An 18,166-nucleotide genomic window follows, 5' to 3' on the forward strand; every position below is an offset into this window, starting at 1 on the left:
CTCCAGCACCCACAGTCAAAGAAAACTCAGGCCACAGGGATAGCTTGGGCCATAGGGATCACTGGGTTCACTCCTCCAATTCCAGTAACAGAGAGTGTTTTTCCTGGGATAAAGTCATGGCAATCCACCAGTTCTGGTCACACCAAGGTCAGTCCAGCACCAGTGTATCTCAGTCCTGTAGTGACATTATTCTCCATGGTGACAGACTGTACATTGTCAGAGGGAAGTTTGTTGGTCCCTGCCAGACCTTCAAAGGTATTCATAGCCAGTCCTTTCAGCCATTGCTGCAGAGTGGTCCTCACATTATCCACAAAATCAGAATAGTTGTCATTAGCTCCAAAATGTAAAGATGCTATAAATTCCAAAGGGTATTTATACATTTGGAGTTAATAATGAAACCCAAAGGAGCTTTTTAGTTTTGGAAGAAAAATGGTATAAAGAAATTCAGAAGGACTCACACTTAGGTACTTGTGTACTTTACCGACTCATTGCAGAGAGAACCCAAGTGTCCTACACTCATTATTATTATCAATCATGGTAAGAGGACCCTGACATCAGCAGTCAGTGTTCAGCGTCATTCCCTACCATCCAATTGGGCATAGAGGGGGAATATAACCCGAGAAGCCCGAAGCGTGGCGAGCGTAGTGAGCCCGTGAGGGAACAACTTTCTTCTTTAGTTGGAGACAACCAGTGAGGGGACAACTTTCTTCTTTAGGTGGGGACAACTTTCGGTACGTTAAGTACACAAGTACCATTTAAACATTCATTGGGTTCTCTCTGCAATGAGTCTGTAAAGTACACAAGTACCCAGACTTCTACTACAAATGACAGAAGAAGCAGAGAGAACATGCCTCCAGTAATACAAAATCTGAAGGAGTAGTATAATAACCAAGATGGGAATCGGGAAATGAGAATGCCCTGAAGCACGCAGTTTTTGAATGATAAATGAGTGGTAAACTGTGTGAAATGCAGCAAAGTAGTGTTATTTAGATTTATCAGTTTATTTTACCTTTTGGTCACATCAGTGACTTCCTAAGTTTGTGCGGTGTAGGACCTAAAAAGTATTCAATGTGTTATGTGAGGAAATGAAGTGTGATAAGAGTCTATGCAAACCTCCCGAGGAGCTTGGCGAGGTGTGGGAGTTGTGAGCTGGGACAGCAATCTGTGAGTCAGAGTTTGGTCCAGAATTCATTTTATTTAGAGTGTGACTAATTACAGCATGTTAGAATTAAGATGGAAATATACCAGTAGAGAGAGACAACATACTTTATGTACAGCTGTGCATAGGAGACAGTGAGCCACTGATTTGTGGGACTATAGGGTTGAGTGGACAGACCACAGCGACAGTGATGTACCTATAATGGGTGCACACGGGCCCAGCACCATACACTCTGCACCCAGAACAAACTTATCCTCTGTTACTGGGCTACTAGTAGTGCCATCTTTCCAGCGATGTAGTCAGAGAGTGGCCCTGGTAAAGGAGATAGCAAGTACCATGGCACTCGGCCAAAGTTTCTGCAATCTTCTGTAAACAAAAAAAGAAAAGTGGTGTAATCGGCAGCCATGCATAAGAGAAGGGAGGGGGCACCAAGAGCAGGGTTGGACTGGACCACAGGGCTACAGGGGAAATCCCTGGTGGGTCCCACTGACTAAGGGCCCCACCTCCTCTTCTAATGTCAGGTTTTCAGAATGTGCACTTGAATTATACATTGTTACTCTATTACAAGGTCAGTTACCTAGTAGAGCAGGAACATAGATGAACAGACAATGCACTGTACTGTAGTATTCATGTTATCTGTAGCCTATATCCTCTATAATGGTTGACCAAGACTCTGGTGGCTAGCCACACCTTTTAAGCAAGGGCCCCTACTACTGCCTTACCCCGGTGAGCCCTTCATGCCCCAGTCCGACAATGCCGAGAGCTAACACAAGATATACTGATATACAGTAGTAAATATGTAGTTATAGAGGAGGTCCAAGACTGAATGGCATCCAACAATTCAAGATTGAAAACATCTGTATGTACTGTACCTGCTGCACTCAAACTAAACTTAACAACTTTAAATCTGAATAAATATTTGTATTAAATTGATACAAAGAGTTTAACAATTGTTTCTCACCTTATCACACAGATGTAGCGCAGTTAGCAGCAGAAAGGCACCTGTACTTGGCCTGTACAACCTCCAGTTCTTCTCATCCAGTAAGTTTGACCTCAAGAATCTACAACAATATTAAGAAAGAAAATTGAATGCTGACAACAGTATTTCTATTCTTACATATACAACTATAGTTGGATGTCAAGGTTTGTTCACCTATGATTTGGCACCAAGGATGAACTATGTATTTGAAATTGACGTACAGTAGGTCTCTTTGTAAAAAATTATGGATATTTTAAAGAAACAATTGTTGCCGAGTTAGTGAACTTCCATTGACCCTCTTCCTGAAAATCACATGTGGTTAGGCAAGGACAAAGCATGTGCTCCAGGCACCGACAGGGACACAGGGCGCCACCAGGGACGGACTGCGCATCTATTAGATATTTTAAAATGGCTTCCGGGATCATTCACCTGGTCCCTAGAGGCGTGACATCCCTGTAATGATGGGGCAGCATTAAAAGTGGTCCAGTTCTGTACACGGCCGCATGCTGTCTACTGCCATATAGAGGCAGCATGCGGCCACTGTATTTCTTTAGAGGGCGCAGTTCTTTATGTTCATATGCTGAGCCTCCTTATCTGACCTTTGGGCCAGCATTGGGACAGTAATGAGGCCATGGGTTATTCGTGCACTACGGTGCTGAGCGGAACTTCAGTGTAGGGAAAAGCACACTGTTACAGATGCTACTGTAGGGCTGGATTCTTAGAGAAGGCAGCACAGCTTGCAAGTTCAACCATATGTATCCCTGACCATCCTTTGCTTCTATCTGGGAATAAGAAGACAATGACAATGTAAGTTTCTGCTCACACCAAGTTACTTGTTCTTATGGTCGGTTCATTGTGCACATACTAAGGGAAAACACTGGCAATAATGACATCTATCCCAGATGTAATATACATCTTTTTGGAATTTTCTTATAGAGGTACACCAGCTGAAGCTATGATAATTTGGGTGGTTCAGATTACCAGTGATATAAAGTTATGATCTTCAGTTATTCACCATATTTCCAGTACTGTGTAGTAGTGCTGTGATTCAACATCTATTGACTTACTATCTAGGTTCAGATAGATCATATAGCGCTGTTACCAACACTTTCTTGCTTATCATAGTCAATGATTTTAATTATACTGTATCTATGTATTGTATTGTATATTAATATTTTTCTGAACTATCAGCAATTTGGTACTTTATGCATACCTCCCAACATTTAAGTCCAGGCAGGAGGGACAGTTGCGAGTGCCTGGAAATAGGGACGTGACCTATTGGCAAGTGGCGTGGTCTCGTGGGAAATGCAGCACCCGTGAGCCACGCTCCATTTTTGTCATGCTGCGGCTTGCCCAACGCTCCGGAAGCTGCTGGACAGGCCCCCAGCCTCTTCAAGAGCCGGCACTGGGTATATGCATGACACACGCAGGCACCTCATCCATTCACCACTGCTCAGCTAATGCAGCAGTGTTAGCGGGTCTTCCCCAAATTTCCCCCGCCTGCGGGACACTGCGGCTCACGGGTGGGACAGCGGGACAGTGCCTCTAAAACGGGACTGTCCCACTGAAATCGGGACAGTTGGGAGGTATGCTTTATGTGTAAGCACATGTTTTATTAACAAAAGTTGGGTTGGGTTAGGAGCAAATATGTGGAAAGCATATACCCCTTTCACACGCAGTCTAAAACCTGGGTCTGGTCTATGAGTGCAAAATGCCCTGCTTGGTAGCAGGGTTATTCCCGTGTCCAACCAGCTCACCTCTAGTCGTCACCCAGGTCGTCACCAGTGGCGGCTCCAGAGGTGGGGCTGCAGTGCAAAATTCAAATGGGGGAGCCATACCAACTGTCCTTCCAAATGCTGCCAAACATCGCTGGCCTTGACTCACTGGCAGTAGGTGTGGCTCCCCTATATGAATTCAGCTCCACTTCTGGAGTCACCACTTGTCATCACCCATGTGTAAAGGGGTAGCCCGGCTTCAACCTGTGCTCAGTGTCCCGGGTCTGAGTCAGGTTGAAGCCGGGACTTTATGTCTGAAAGTGGTATTAGTTGTGCAGTGATGGGTAACGTGAAACTCTTCAAAAGCCTCATATTCGTCCATCTAACTTCAAATGGACTATGCACAGGGTCGAACTGGCCATCTGGCAAATGCCAGAAGGGCCGATGGCCTGATGGACCGGTCCGGACTGAAACCCTGGCCAAGCAGCTTCGTCTCCTGGCACACTGCTTGGCCCGGGATACTGAGAAACGAGTGCGTGCGGCGAGGCCACGCAACCATGCTGCAAAACCACACGCCAGTGTGGCAAAACCGCGCCCCATCTGGCGAGGCTGGCACCCTTTTAGGGAGCGCCTACACCACGCACAAGCATTCATGTCATGGCTGCTCTCGAGCCCCAGTCCGTCTCTGACTATGCATTATCATTAATCTCAATAATAAATTAAAACAATACACTTAATCAAAAAAAGAGACATCAATCTGTAATAACATCTTATCAAAATTATTATGGAAAAATAAGCAAGTGTTATAGGGGCCTATTCATCATAACTAAAAATTCTCTGGAGGTAATTAGGTTTAGAATTCGCATGGAGTTCCCCCTAATTACCGGAGGAATTCATAATTTCTCCTCTCCATAAGTATCTATTCCGAAAAGCTGTCATTTTTGCGATGACAGCTTTTTATGAAATAGATACTTATCCCTGCCTGCTCTAACTTACCGCAGCTGTAATCAGTGCAGAGCATGTGCAGCACTGCTACAGCTGCGGTAAAAACGTTATTTTAGTGTTGATGAATAGGCCCCCCTGTAAGCTCTAACCAAAAATGGCACCACAACCCCTCACTCATCCTTCACACTCACTACTCACCTAGGACCTGATTCAAAGTTAGGAGTACGAGTCAAAAAATTGGCAACTTACGCCTTGGCAAAACCGTGTTGCACTGCAGGTAGGGCCGATTTAAAATGTGCCGAGATTTATAGTTGGGAAGGGAGAGCCCGAGCTTCATTTTAAATTTTAGTATAAAAACAAACTTCCCAATATTTGTTCTCTACATGCAAAATCAATCAGTATTTTTCCTAAATGCAAACAAAAAAAAATTAATTTGAGCCCTTTGAATTGCAACATGGTTTAATCCAGGAGCAAACTGCTCCTTTGTTTGATCTTACTCCTAACTCTGAATCAGGCGCATAACAGCTAATAACATCCTGATTAAAAACTCCTCGGGCCAAATGTAATAGGTAGTCTGTTTTGGTAAATGGCGAGTTTGGTGCTAAACTCGCAATTTTTCACAACTCTCCAATGTAATAGGGTGTCTGTTCACTAAAACTCGCATTTTTCAGAGTTACTAAAACTCTCCATTCTCAAACTCGCATCCAGATGTTTTCACATTGAAAACAATCAACTCGCCCAATGTAATAGAGTGTCTGTTTCAGACTCGCAAAAAAAAGATTACCAAAAGTCCCCAAATAATAGACCTGCTTCAGGCTAGCGAGTACATCCTGAGCAGGTCAGATTAACACAGAAACATGCACATATCCATGAGATATGTACATGTTTCTGTGTGTACTTATGTAAAATGTGTTTAAATTAAAAAAAATGACGTGCACCCCCTCCCCAAAAGCATAACCAGCCCCGGGCTTTATAAAGCCTGTTCTGGTTCTAAAAATACAGGGGCCAAAATGCGTAGGGGGCCCCTGTATATTAAGAACCAGCACAGGGCTTTGTTGAGCTGGTCCTGGTTCTGGAAAATCAGTGGACAAAACGAGTAGGGGTCCCCTGAAAATTCCTGAACCAGCACCGAACTCTTTCTAGTGGGGGGATAATGCCACAGCCAGGGAAAACCTTTCACCGGTTTCCCCGGCCAAAGCATTATCCCTCACCGCTAGTCAGTCCAGGCCGGGGATCCCTGGGGAGTTGGGTACCCCCCCAATAAAGGGGTACCCCTCTCCAGGGCACCCCAGGCCTACACTGATAGCCCGGGGCTATCCCCGGCACCCTAGGGCGGTGGGTGCCGGGTTGATAGTGTAAAGTGAAAGTGTAAAATTAAATTTACCATATTGTCTTTATTTGTAGAACCACAAGTACCAGCAAGCCTCCCCTGCATGCTGGTATTTGGAGAACCACAAATACCAGCATGCGTGGCATTACGGGCCCGCTGGCACTTGTAGTTCCACAACTAAAGAAATACGTAAAAAAACAAACTTACACCGTGAAAGTATAATTTTAATAAAACATACATGCACACTCACACTCACACTCACACATACTCACCTATTATCCGAAGTAATCCATAGGGGTGTACCTGAAAAAAAAAATCCATACTCACCTCTCCTATGCGTAGATTACGTCCTCTTCTCCAAGTAGGCAATCCAGGGGTTAAAATAAAAAACCGAAAAAAAAACGATCCATGCGGACTGAGCAAAGGTATGTGTGTACACATACCTTTGCTCCGCGTAAATGACCGGGGCACGCGTGTGCCCCGTCAGTGCAGGGGCCGCCAGCCAATCAGGGAGCATCTCCGTGTTAATCTTGTGGTTTACATCAATGATACAATGTCGCGACATTGTATCATTGATGTAAACCACAAGATTAACATCAATTAATCTTGCGGTTACTATGTAGCGGCTCTCACCATAGACGGGCTATGGGGATTTCTCACCATAGACGGCTAAGGGAGACAGAGGCTGGCCGCATTCAGCTAATCAGGGAGCTGCTTCGACGGAGATGCTCCCTGATTGGCTGGCGGCCCCTGCACTGACGGGGCACACGCGTGCCCCGGTCATTTACGCGGAGCAAAGTTATGTGTATACACATACCTTTGCTCAGTCCGCATGGATCGTTTTTTTTTCGGTTTTTTATTTTAACCCCTGGATTGCCTACTTGGAGAAGAGGACGTGATCTACGCATAGGAGAGGTGAGTATGGATTTTTTTTTCAGGTACACCCCTATGGATTACTTCGGATAATAGGTGAGTATGTGTGAGTGTGAGTGTGAATGTATGTTTTATTAAAATTATACTTTCACTGTGTAAGTTTGTTTTTTTACGTATTTCTTTAGTTGTGGAACTACAAGTGCCAGCGGGCCCGTAATGCCCCGCATGCTGGTATTTGTGGTTCTCCAAATACCAGCATGCAGGGGAGGCTTGCTGGTACTTGTGGTTCTACAAATAAAGACAGTATGGTAAATTTAATTTTACACTTTCACTTTACACTATCAACCCGGCACCCACCGCCCTAGGGTGCCGGGGATAGCCCCGGGCTATCAGTCTAGGCCTGGGGTGCCCTGGAGAGGGGTACCCCTTTATTGGGGGCATACCCAACTCCCCAGGGATCCCCGGCCTGGACTGACTAGCAGTCAGGGATAATGCTTTGGCCGGGGAAACCGGTGAAAGGTTTTCCCTGGCTGTGGCATTATCCCCCTGCTAGAAAGAGTTCGGTGCTGGTTCAGGAATTTTCAGGGGACCCCTACTCGTTTTGTCCCCTGATTTTCCAGAACCAGGACCAGCTCAACAAAGCCCTGTGCTGGTTCTTAATATACAGGGGCCCCCTACGCATTTTGGCCCCTGTATTTTTAGAACCAGAACAGGCTTTATAAAGCCCGGGGCTGGTTATGCTTTTGGGGAGGGGGTGCACGTTTTTTTTTTTTTTTAACACACACAGAAGCCATCACGGATCTCACTGATCTGTGATGGCTTCTCTAAAACTCGCACCTTTTAATGCTACTCGCATTAAAAGGTGTCAGTTTACATAGTCCTAAACTCGCCTGCACTCGCAAATGCAGTAGCCTCGAGCTGAAAAGTTCGCAGGCTATTGAATTTGCGAGTTTTAGTACAAACTCGCACTTTTTAAAAGTGCGAGAAAGTGCGAGTTTGTACTGTTACTAAAACTGACTACCTATTACATTTGGCCCCTCATCTCACTTTAATGGAGTAAGCAGGAATCACGCAGCTCATTCATCCGAAGGAAGGAGGAGACCATGCTGTGCAAAGCCGGATCTAGACTTTTTGGTGCCCTGTGCCAGAGAGAGCATTGGCGCCCCCCCATCCCCTCCCAATTTTTAACTAGGGACATAAGAGAGTGCACCTGAAAGAGGGCCATGGCCTCATGGGGAAGGGCCAGGGAAGAGATATGGGAGGCCAGGAGATGCTGGGGATAAAAGAAGAAAAAGCTACAAGTGAAAATGATAATAAACAGGAAAATTTACAGGCCCAGACAGCTCCCCCTGTCCTGCAGTGCCCTGCGCCATGGCACAGGTCGCACCACCCTAGTTACGGCCCTGATGCTGTGCACTGTGGGCCTGATTCAGACCCGGTCGCAAGCGCTGAGCGCTCGCAACCGGGTTGATGGTGGCCCACAGCGCATGCGCATGACGGAGCCGGCTCCATCGTGAGCATGCGCGAGACCTGGCTAGCGACGGGCAATCCGTCGCTCCGGGTCTCGCACCAAAGGGGGCGAGCTGTCGCTGTTGAGTGACAGCTCGCCCCCTTTGGTGGGCGGGCCAGGGGTGTGGCCGCCCAAACGGAGGCGTTCCCATGAGAACGCATGCCGTTTGGGGGCGGCCCCACTGACATCACGAGTGATGTCAGTGGAGAGATTCCGGCTCTGTTAGAGCCGAAATCTCTCTGGGGCTTGCGGCCACGAGACCCTACCACAAGGGTCTCGTCGCAAGCCCGATGGTTATCGCGATCATCATCATGGCCACTCGCTATAGCTGTGGGTGGCAACCCACAGCTATGCAAGCAGCCAGGAGGCCGCTCCATAAAAAAAAAAAAAGACGCCCTGATTCAGAGCGAGCGCTCTTTCAGAGCATCCGGCTCTGAATCAGGGCCAGTGTTCCTCCTTCTACCAGATACGCTGCTGGTGTTGCAAGACCAAAAAGAGACTAAAACCTGGGTTCAATGTGGCACAAAGTAGTGAAAATGATTGAGGGGGCATAAAGCATGAAGAAGCTGGGGCAAGTAGCTGAAGGCACATTCGGTGCCATATAGCCCTCTGGTCTATCACTGTCCAAACAGCATTTTATGTTTTTGAAACAGCTGATGTTATTTTAAAATAAATGATAAAAGCCATTACAGAATAGTGTCACACTGTGCAATGACGAAGTATTGGAGGTTTACAGAAAAAGTAGGTATAAATTGCGTTCAGGATTTAATCTGGTCTTACCTGTTCTTCAGATACCTCATAAAATCTGGATAAGTGACTAATAGCTTCTTGAAGTCAAAATTTTTCTCAAATTCATTTCGGGGTCTAAGTCTAGAAATAAATTGAAGACAGTAATGATTGGGGGTTCTTCTTATTACAGCAGACCTGTGCTCCCTCTAGTGTTGATGATAAGAAAATTGGTATAAAATACTACAGCATATTTATTTAAAAATGTGTATATATGTATGGAATCTGGAGAGAAAAGCAGAATTATCCATGCTATATATTAAAATCACCTTGCAGGGACAGCGGTGGTGAGAACTGCATTCCCTGCTAGTTACATTCCAGGCACATTAGAAGAGTCTTGACACATTTTCTAAAATACACCTCCTAAGGGCCCCATTTAACAATGTACCTTAAATACAAGTGTATTGTAAATTGTATTGTAGTGTGTAATAACATGCCTGTATACCAGAATACTTGCACAGTTTGATAATAATAGTCTGGTTTCACGTTTCTCATTTTGTTTACATTTCTATTAACCTGGACTGACTTAATAGGTATTAAATGCATTTTTTCTCACGGGGAATGAAGCTGGATGAAGCACAAGCTACTCCACTGCCGACAGGAACCTTCATCCTCTGTCATGATGACTCAGCCGAGTCTGGCGACGTGTGGCTAACACTGACAGCTCCTCCTCTGTCATGATGACTTCTCTGAGGGCCTGATTCAGCAGTGTGCTGAACGCAGATTCCCGATGTTTAGGAATCTGAGCAGGCACATGACCCGTTCTGCGAATGTGCAGAATGGGTATGCGATCCCGCTCGCAAACTGTCAGCAGACTGTCAGTGAATGACAGTTTGCTGCCGTTTGAGGGCGGGGAAGGGGAGGCCATGGCCTCCATTTCCTAAAACGGAGGCGTGTCACTTCCATTGGATGGGAGGGAAGAGGCCAGGATCTCCGTTGGCTGACGAAGATTTCCTGGCCTCTTCCTGTCAACTGCGGCAGCCGGCTGCGTGATCCCAATGGGCCACCATAGCCGGCCGATGTTAAGCAGATTAAGTAATAATCTGCTAAATACTGCAGAGGAGGCGTAATACCTCCTACTGCATTACCATATCTGCAAGGATCGCAATTGCAAAGCTGCCTGCGTGCATACATCATATACATATAGCCTGCATGCAGCTTTACAATTGAGATCCTTGCTGAATCAGGCCCTGAGTCCGGTGGCGCGCTGACACTGACAGCAGGGAGCATATGTTTCTTGTTTGCTAGTGCCCTGTGCTGACTAGATTTCTATGCATCTGCGTAGTCTGCGTAATCAGCGTAATGGGCAAGCCGGCCCTGTATACCCCTATGTATGAGTAATCGCATCACAGACTTTTTCATTTTTAACTAAATTACCCCATCTATATACTAAAATCACCTCGCAGGGACAGCGGTGGTGAGAACTGCATTCCCTGCTAGTTACATTCCAGGCACATTAGAAGAGTCTTGACACATTTTCTAAAATACACGTCCTAAGGGCCCCATTTAACAATGTACCTTAAATACCAGCGGCATATTTAGTTTAGAATTCCAGTGATACTAACGAATATGTCACTGGTTTTTACCATTACTTACCCCTCCAGAAAGGTCCAGTGACGTCCCCCTCCTCTGCGTTATCCTCCACTTTGTTGCTGGCCTCCTATCGGTGCCAGCGACGAGCTGCAGTATCATGCAATTGCACAATGGTCAATCTGCACATGCGTATGACACTTTCACCCGGCGGAGACACTGCAATGCCTGGAAGGCTTCGCTGAAGCCGGAAAGGCTAATGCTAGGACCGTATCGCTCTCGCATAAGCGATTTAGTGACAAACAGTGGTAATCTTATGGTGCATACACACGATCAGATTTTTCCTTCAGATATGAACGATAACGATTTAAAAATCGTTCAGTCGTTCATATCTGAAGGAAAATCGTTCATATCTGACATGCCTGAACGATGGACGATCAACGATGCGCGTTCCCGTTTGTCAGATAACGATATCTGACATCTGATGGGTTTGCAGTCAGACTTGGACGATTCCATTCATTTTAATGCAGTCAAAAATCGTTCAATCGTTCAAATCGTTCAAATCGTTCAGATCGTTCAATCGTTCAATCGTTCATCTGACAAATCTGACAAGTCTGACAAATCTGACCGTGTGTACGCTCCATTAGATTACAGCTGTTTGTTAAATACTGAAAGGAGGACATAACCCTTGTAGCGAGTGCTAAAGGGGTTATGGCTCAGTGTTACATGGGGCCCTAACTTTCTGATACTGCGTATGTTACTGGAGCTAATCCCTGGAGAGGGATTAGGTATAAAGTGGTATGATGGCGTTAACCAACGGGGCCAAAATTCAGAGTTTGGTAGATAGGGGTCAGACTGTAGTCCCCATTGAGAATAATGAAGTCCGCAACACTAACTAGCTTTTGCAGGTGATTTCTGTGAAATATCCTGCATTAGGCTATTAGTACACAGCAAGGATACATAAAATTATGTAGATACTTTAGTTTCTTCATAATTTTCAGAAAAATGGGCTAAAAACTATGACATACTTACCTATCTCCCGGAAGTTGCGGGAGACTCACAAGATTTCAGGTAGTCATCTGCACCCACAGAAGAGTGGGTGGATCTCCCACACGCCAATTCCTAGTAAAGTGGGCAGGATGGAAAGATAAATACCGGGAGTCCGTAGGGAGGAGGCGGGGCTAAAATAACTTGACCGCATAATTTTAGCCCCTCCCCATGGACCCATGAATCATGGCAGCTTGCTGTGATGGGGGTAAACCCTGATGACGTTAAGAGGCCATTGTCACAATCCGTGCTTTTTACCCCTGCCACTGGGTCTCTAACCGCTCCTGTGGCCAGCAGGCTCGCTCACTGAACTCGGTTCATGTGTCCACTGTCATCCCAGTGAGACGCAGGCATCATTGTTTCCGAACGGCTAGGCCATAGCTCACATCCAGCCAGCCCCAGAGTACTGCTGTCCCGATCACCTTACCGATCCAGCCAATCTCTATCCAGTCTGAGTCAGCCGGGACCATCTGACGCTGCTCATCCAATCCTGGCTAACCCCGGGGTATATATTCCAGCTCTTGGCTCTAAATCATTGCCAGGACCATGTCTAGCTCAGTCCTTACTGAGTGAAGTGCAACTGTGCTCCGTTTACAGTCATATTGTTATCCTGCTGGTGCAGTTCTGTTGTTGTTTGCTGCACTAACTCCCCATGCTATTCTACTCCTGTGTAATCAGCATCTCAAGTTGCACAGGTAATCCCAGCTTGTTCCAGTGTGCTGTATGTGTGCTACGCCTGTGCAAAGCATCCACCTGTCTGCTCAGGTATACTGCCGTTCCTGGTTCCATTCCAGACTATTCTACAGCTACCATCCATTCCGGTGTTCGGTCTGTGGGCCTGATTCAGAGCCGCTCGTAAGCGGCCGCTCGTTCGCTCGAGCGATGTTCGCACATCTGCGCATGCGTATGGGTTGTAATGCGCATGCGCCAACCAGTGAGTGCGGTCGGAAATTGTGTGCTCGCAAAATAGCGAATGCCTGCTAATTTGAGTGACAGGATGAGGCGTTTGTGGGTGGTAACAGGGGAAGGTGCTTGAAAACGGGGAGTGGAGATCCGAACGCAGGAGTGCCAAACGGTCAAAACGGGCGTTTTAAGGGTGTGCATAATTAACAAAGCAGCGTCATCGACCACGTCACTTTGTTGTCTTTTAGCCTGAACTGCTCGCATGATTGTGGTAGGAAAATGCTACCACAAGAATAGCGAGCTGTTCATATGCCTTTCGATGTACTCGATTAATCTAATAAATAACGGAGATGACGTATGATGCGAGCGGCCAAGGGGCGTCTTTACAAAATAGCGAGCGCATGTTTCGTTCGCTCGTTCCGACATAGAGGCGTCAACAGACCGCAAAGAGCGAGCACTCAATTGAAATAGCCAGCCCCTTTTTCAGAATGAGCGTCCGCAAATAGCGTCCGGCTCTGAATCAGGCCCAGTATCCAGTCCTGTCATCATTAGAGTGCTCCCAGACTACAGAGAAATCCCAGTCCAAGCCTGGTAAATCCTTCTGCCAAGATCTGCCACTCAAGTGTCCTGGACTACAGAACCAAGTAAGAATTGTGCTTTATTTATATCAAGTAACAACCCAGTTCAGCTGGTTAATCTACCGCTAGACTCTTCTCTGCTACATACATCATACTATCAACAACACCGACGTCCCTGGTGGTCTAGTGTAGCTCTCTGCCGAAACCCGGGTTCGATTCCCAGTCAGGGAAGCATCTAACTACATGTCAAGAGGTCTCCTCAGGCCTGCGAGCTTTGCATATACACCTTTCACTTCTTCACAGACATCTACCCGACTCTGGTTCCACAAACAAATACAAGCGGGACACCCATCTCCGCCCCCTAAATGGTCAGCTGCATCTCCTCTCCTCTCTGGACTTCTCCCAGAACTAAAATGTCTGGAAGCATAAATGTCTGACTGCAATATCCTGGGTTGAATTTCTTGCTTGTTGTAAAATAAGACATTAAACTCCAAATAATTGACTAGTGTGAATAGCAGAAATAGAGTGTTATCTCACTGTGAAAAGGAGTCAGGGTGACAATTGTAGGTATGTATTATACCCCATACAGGGCCAGCTCCAGACATGCTCGGTGCATGCGGTTGCACAGGGGTGCCGGCTGTAGAAGATCCCCGCCCTCCACCCACCTGTTGCCGTTATTAGTTAAAGCTCAGAGGGGGGCGCGGTGAGGGAAGGGGGGAAGGGCGGGGGAGCACGGGACAGCGCTGGGTGCCGAGTAACCTAGCACCGGTCCTGACCCCATATTATATGTTCTGAAGGAGATATACAGTAAGTGGTATAAAACATAATTTAGAATGTACAGAATGGTAGTACCTCACTTGACATTATACTAAAACACTAGAGCTTATTTGTGGCACATAGGGCCTGATTCAGAGCTGCTCGTAAGCGGCCGCTCGTTCGCTCCGAGCGATGTTTGCCCAACTGCGCATGCGTATGGATCGTAATACGCATGCGCGAACCAGTCAGTGCGGCCGAAAATCGTTTGTTCGCTAAATAGCGAATGCCTGCTAATATGAGTGACAGGAGGAGGCGTATGTGGGTGGTAACAGGGAAAGGTGCTTGAAAACGGGGAGTGGAGATCAGAACGCAGGCGTGCTTAAAGGTCAAAACGGGCGTTTTATGGGTGTGCATAATTAATACAGCAGCGTCACTGACCACGTCACTGGGTTATTTTATAGTCAGAACTGCTCGCAAATTTGTGGTAGGAAAAACCAACCACAAGAATAGCGAGCAGTTCATACGCTGGTCGATGTACTCGATTAATCTAATAAATAGTGGACATGACGTAGGATGCGAGCGGCCAGGGGGCGTAGTTATCCAAAAAACGAGCGCAAGTTTTGTTCGCTCGTTCAGACATAGAGGCATGAACAGACCGCAAAGAGCGAACGGTTCATTTGAATAGCCACCCCTTTTTTCTGAACGAACGACCGCAAATAGCGTCCGGCTCTGAATCAGGCCCATAGACCCTATGTTGTTTAAAGTAAAAAGCCCATCAAATTACATGATTCAATACAACAGTAACAAATTGCATTAAGGGCCCGATTCAGAATGGATCGCAATTGCGATCGCAGCTGCGAATCCATACGGAACGCAGTTGCCAAAATATGCAAATGCTTGCAAAAGCTCAGTCGGCATAAATACGCCCACTGCTGCCTTCTCATATCGTCCAATCTCGCTCTTATGCGTAAACATCTGTACCATGGATGCACATTGGCTACTCACGCAGCATTTACAGCAGGTCTCCTCGCACTCAGAGGGCTCGCAAGCTGCGTATGCAATTGCATAAGCTAATTTATACACGCCCAGAAACGGCGTTCAAATGTACAGGTATGCATGCATTTCTCCGAACACTCCCCCGTCACCACCCACAAACGCTGACATCCTGTCACTCACTCTGTGATGGGTTCCTCTGAGTGTCCGTAAGCGCAATGCGAATGCAGCTCATGTGCAGTCTGGCGTATACGCATGCACAATGGCAAAGAATCACTTAATGTGCGTCTGTAGTTGCACTTGCGATCGGTGCTGAATCAGGCCCTATGTTTGGTATTTGCTGGACACTTATTTCTATTTGTCTTGTTTTGATTTCACTTAGCTTTTTAATTTTCCTATTGTGCTGCTAAACACTTTCCTTCTGTATTAGGTAAACTTTCTGCAGTGTTACACTGAACAGCAGATTCTTGATGCAGCCGCTGATTGCTTAGGTAAGAAAGAACAGTGTTGGTCATCCGTCTCTCTTAACCAAGCATATGCCCAGTGGTGCGGAGTGAGGGGTGGGGAGCTGATACAGAGTAAGCAGGTCCTGGTTTGCCTGAAGGCCCGGAAGTGCAGGGAATGCGTGTAGCTTTAGTAAGGGCCAATGATGAAGTGTAGGTATGTCCCCAGGAGTTGCCACTCTTAACTGGCAGCAGGACCCACCCAAGCTCTCGTCGGCTCTGCATATGTCCTCCACAAAATATTACATCCACTCGTCCAAAATTCTCCTCTCTTGAATATCCCATGTAATTGACTATTGCAGTTACATGCGCTCAATTAATTTAAACATCCATTAATTATTTCAGAACAGATAACATATAAGCTAGTGGGGTTCACTTTTGGAGGTAGTGGGTATGGATGACCATAATTTGTAGAACTGTGCAACTCTGCATATGCGTGAGCTCCAGTGATGGATTTTACCTAGAGGCTGCAGCCCCTTGAGTAAAATCTGCAACTCCCAGTGAGACAGTGGGGTTAAATTACTAGGAATAGTTTTTGGTCGATTTGGGCTTTTTTTTTGTGATATCCCCCCGATTTGGAAAATCGGAGATTCACTAAAGGCAAACTCGCATTGAAATTGCATATGAAACATGACTTTAGATGGCATTAAACTTCATTGGACCATCGGAACAAACATTGTATGGGTTACATAGACAAGAATAGAAATCACGGATTTACTAATGCCAGTCATACTGCATCGGCTGTGCTGCACGGATTTTATCACATGCCATTCGAAATATGTAGTATATCTTCTTGAATATGCTTGCGGTCTATTTTATATAGGAAAACCAGTAGAATGTAAAAACACATTTTAAATTGGTTCATGATTGCAAAGAATGTTTTTTAAAAGCTTTTTATGGGGTTCAATTGATTCCCCACAAATGGAGGTCAAAAAGATATATAGATTTACGTCTCTCCAGAGTTGAAATGAAATGGATCAATCAACTTAAAACCTTATCTCCTCAAGATTATCTTCCGGCAGCCACCTAGTGGGCGTTTCCGACTGGGCAGATTGTTTGCGAACATGTCAGGGAATGCACAGCCTGGCATGGTCGCAAACAATGTAACCATGCCAGGCAAGTGGTTAAACCACTTGTAGCAAGCTGTCTCTGCCATTAATAGGTGACATTTATTAAAGTAATTATTAAAGTCATTTTGTTGTTAATAACCGAATATGTAACCAGCTCCTGAGGTATGTAGGGGTCCTGCAGCAGATATCTCAGATATCTTCTATGGTTCCTCCATTACCAATCACAAGAGCAACCCCCATAAGTTTCTATTAAGGCTGCTATATAGTGAGATTTACCAAGCTCCGAAATGCAGATGGCATTAGGCATTGTAACCTATAGGCTACACACTGCAACATTTACAGGGAGATGGACCCATAGGATCCCTCCCCGGCAATGGCAGTTTGCACATGCGTGTTCTGCTGGCTGCCAACAAAGTAGAGAGTAAAGTGTCTACATTAGCGATCGCTTTACTTTTACACATTGCAAGGACTGACTCCTATTGGAGACCCTGTCCCTGATATCTGGACCATATATAATTTCTTATTACTGCTATAAGCGGCAATAAGAAATTATAATCATGGGGTCCAAAACTAGATAATTAATCAAGACCCCTAAGTATTCCATTCAGTATGCAAGTGAAAAATGTTTATACAAAGTGTCGTGGAATCATTTGCAAAAAATATTTGCGCTAAGAGAGTTTGGACATTTTTTTTCACAATTTATCAAATTTATTTACACAATACCACAATACATACCAAAACTTTTTTTAATTTTAGAGGCACAAGGCAAGGATGTCCCTTATCACCTTTATTATTTAACCTAGCACTAGACCCACTGCTTCATACTCTTCACATGAATAATAATTTTTAAGGAAATAAAATAGGGACACATGAGGTTAAAATCACGGCATTTGCAGATGATCTTTTATTATTTATATCAAATCCATCACAATCTATACCACACATATTTGAAATTATTTCACAATTTGGAGATATCTCGGGATTTTCGGTGAACTGGGAGAAATCGCACACGCTACAATTGCATAGAGATAAAAATCCAAAATGGAAGGGGGGTTTGACACTAAACTGGATGAGCTCCTCATTAAAATATCTTGGCATCCAGATTCCAAAGGATATTGCTAGAATTTATGACATTAATATGGAACCACTACTCAAGGCAAGTAGGATGGACTTGAAGAGATGGCAGAATTTGATAAAGATGACCATATTTCCCAGAATACTATATCCCCTACAGACTTTGCCAATACTGATTTTAAAAAGAGACGAGGGAGAATTTAGAAAATGTATTTGGAATAATAAGCAGCCTAGAATAGCTGTAATTAGGTTGTAACAAAAGACATCTGAAGGAGGAATTAATATGCCTAACATACGAAGGTATAACTTAGCCAGTATAATGAGATTTATTAGAGACTGGATACATGATAGAGATAACTATGCTAATAGTACATTAGAGAAAACTTTCTTAGAAAATGAATCATTAATATCATTT

General features: G+C 45.3%; 1 protein-coding gene across 1 annotated transcript in view; it reads right to left on the minus strand.

Moving 5' to 3' along the window:
• Positions 1-18,166, minus strand: part of ST6GALNAC1 (ST6 N-acetylgalactosaminide alpha-2,6-sialyltransferase 1) — a 206,240-nt gene that overhangs the window by 27,717 nt on the left and 160,357 nt on the right. The window contains exons 7-8 of the mRNA XM_088458219.1: positions 9,292-9,381; positions 2,121-2,220 (exon numbers count right to left, since the gene is read on the minus strand). Coding sequence (XP_088314345.1) covers positions 2,121-2,220; positions 9,292-9,381 — 190 coding nt within the window. The remainder of the gene's footprint in view (positions 1-2,120; positions 2,221-9,291; positions 9,382-18,166) is intronic.

Source organism: Taudactylus pleione, unplaced genomic scaffold (assembly GCF_031769625.1).
Source record: "Taudactylus pleione unplaced genomic scaffold, aTauple2 ptg000817l, whole genome shotgun sequence".
NCBI classification, from domain to species: Eukaryota; Metazoa; Chordata; class Amphibia; order Anura; family Myobatrachidae; genus Taudactylus; species Taudactylus pleione.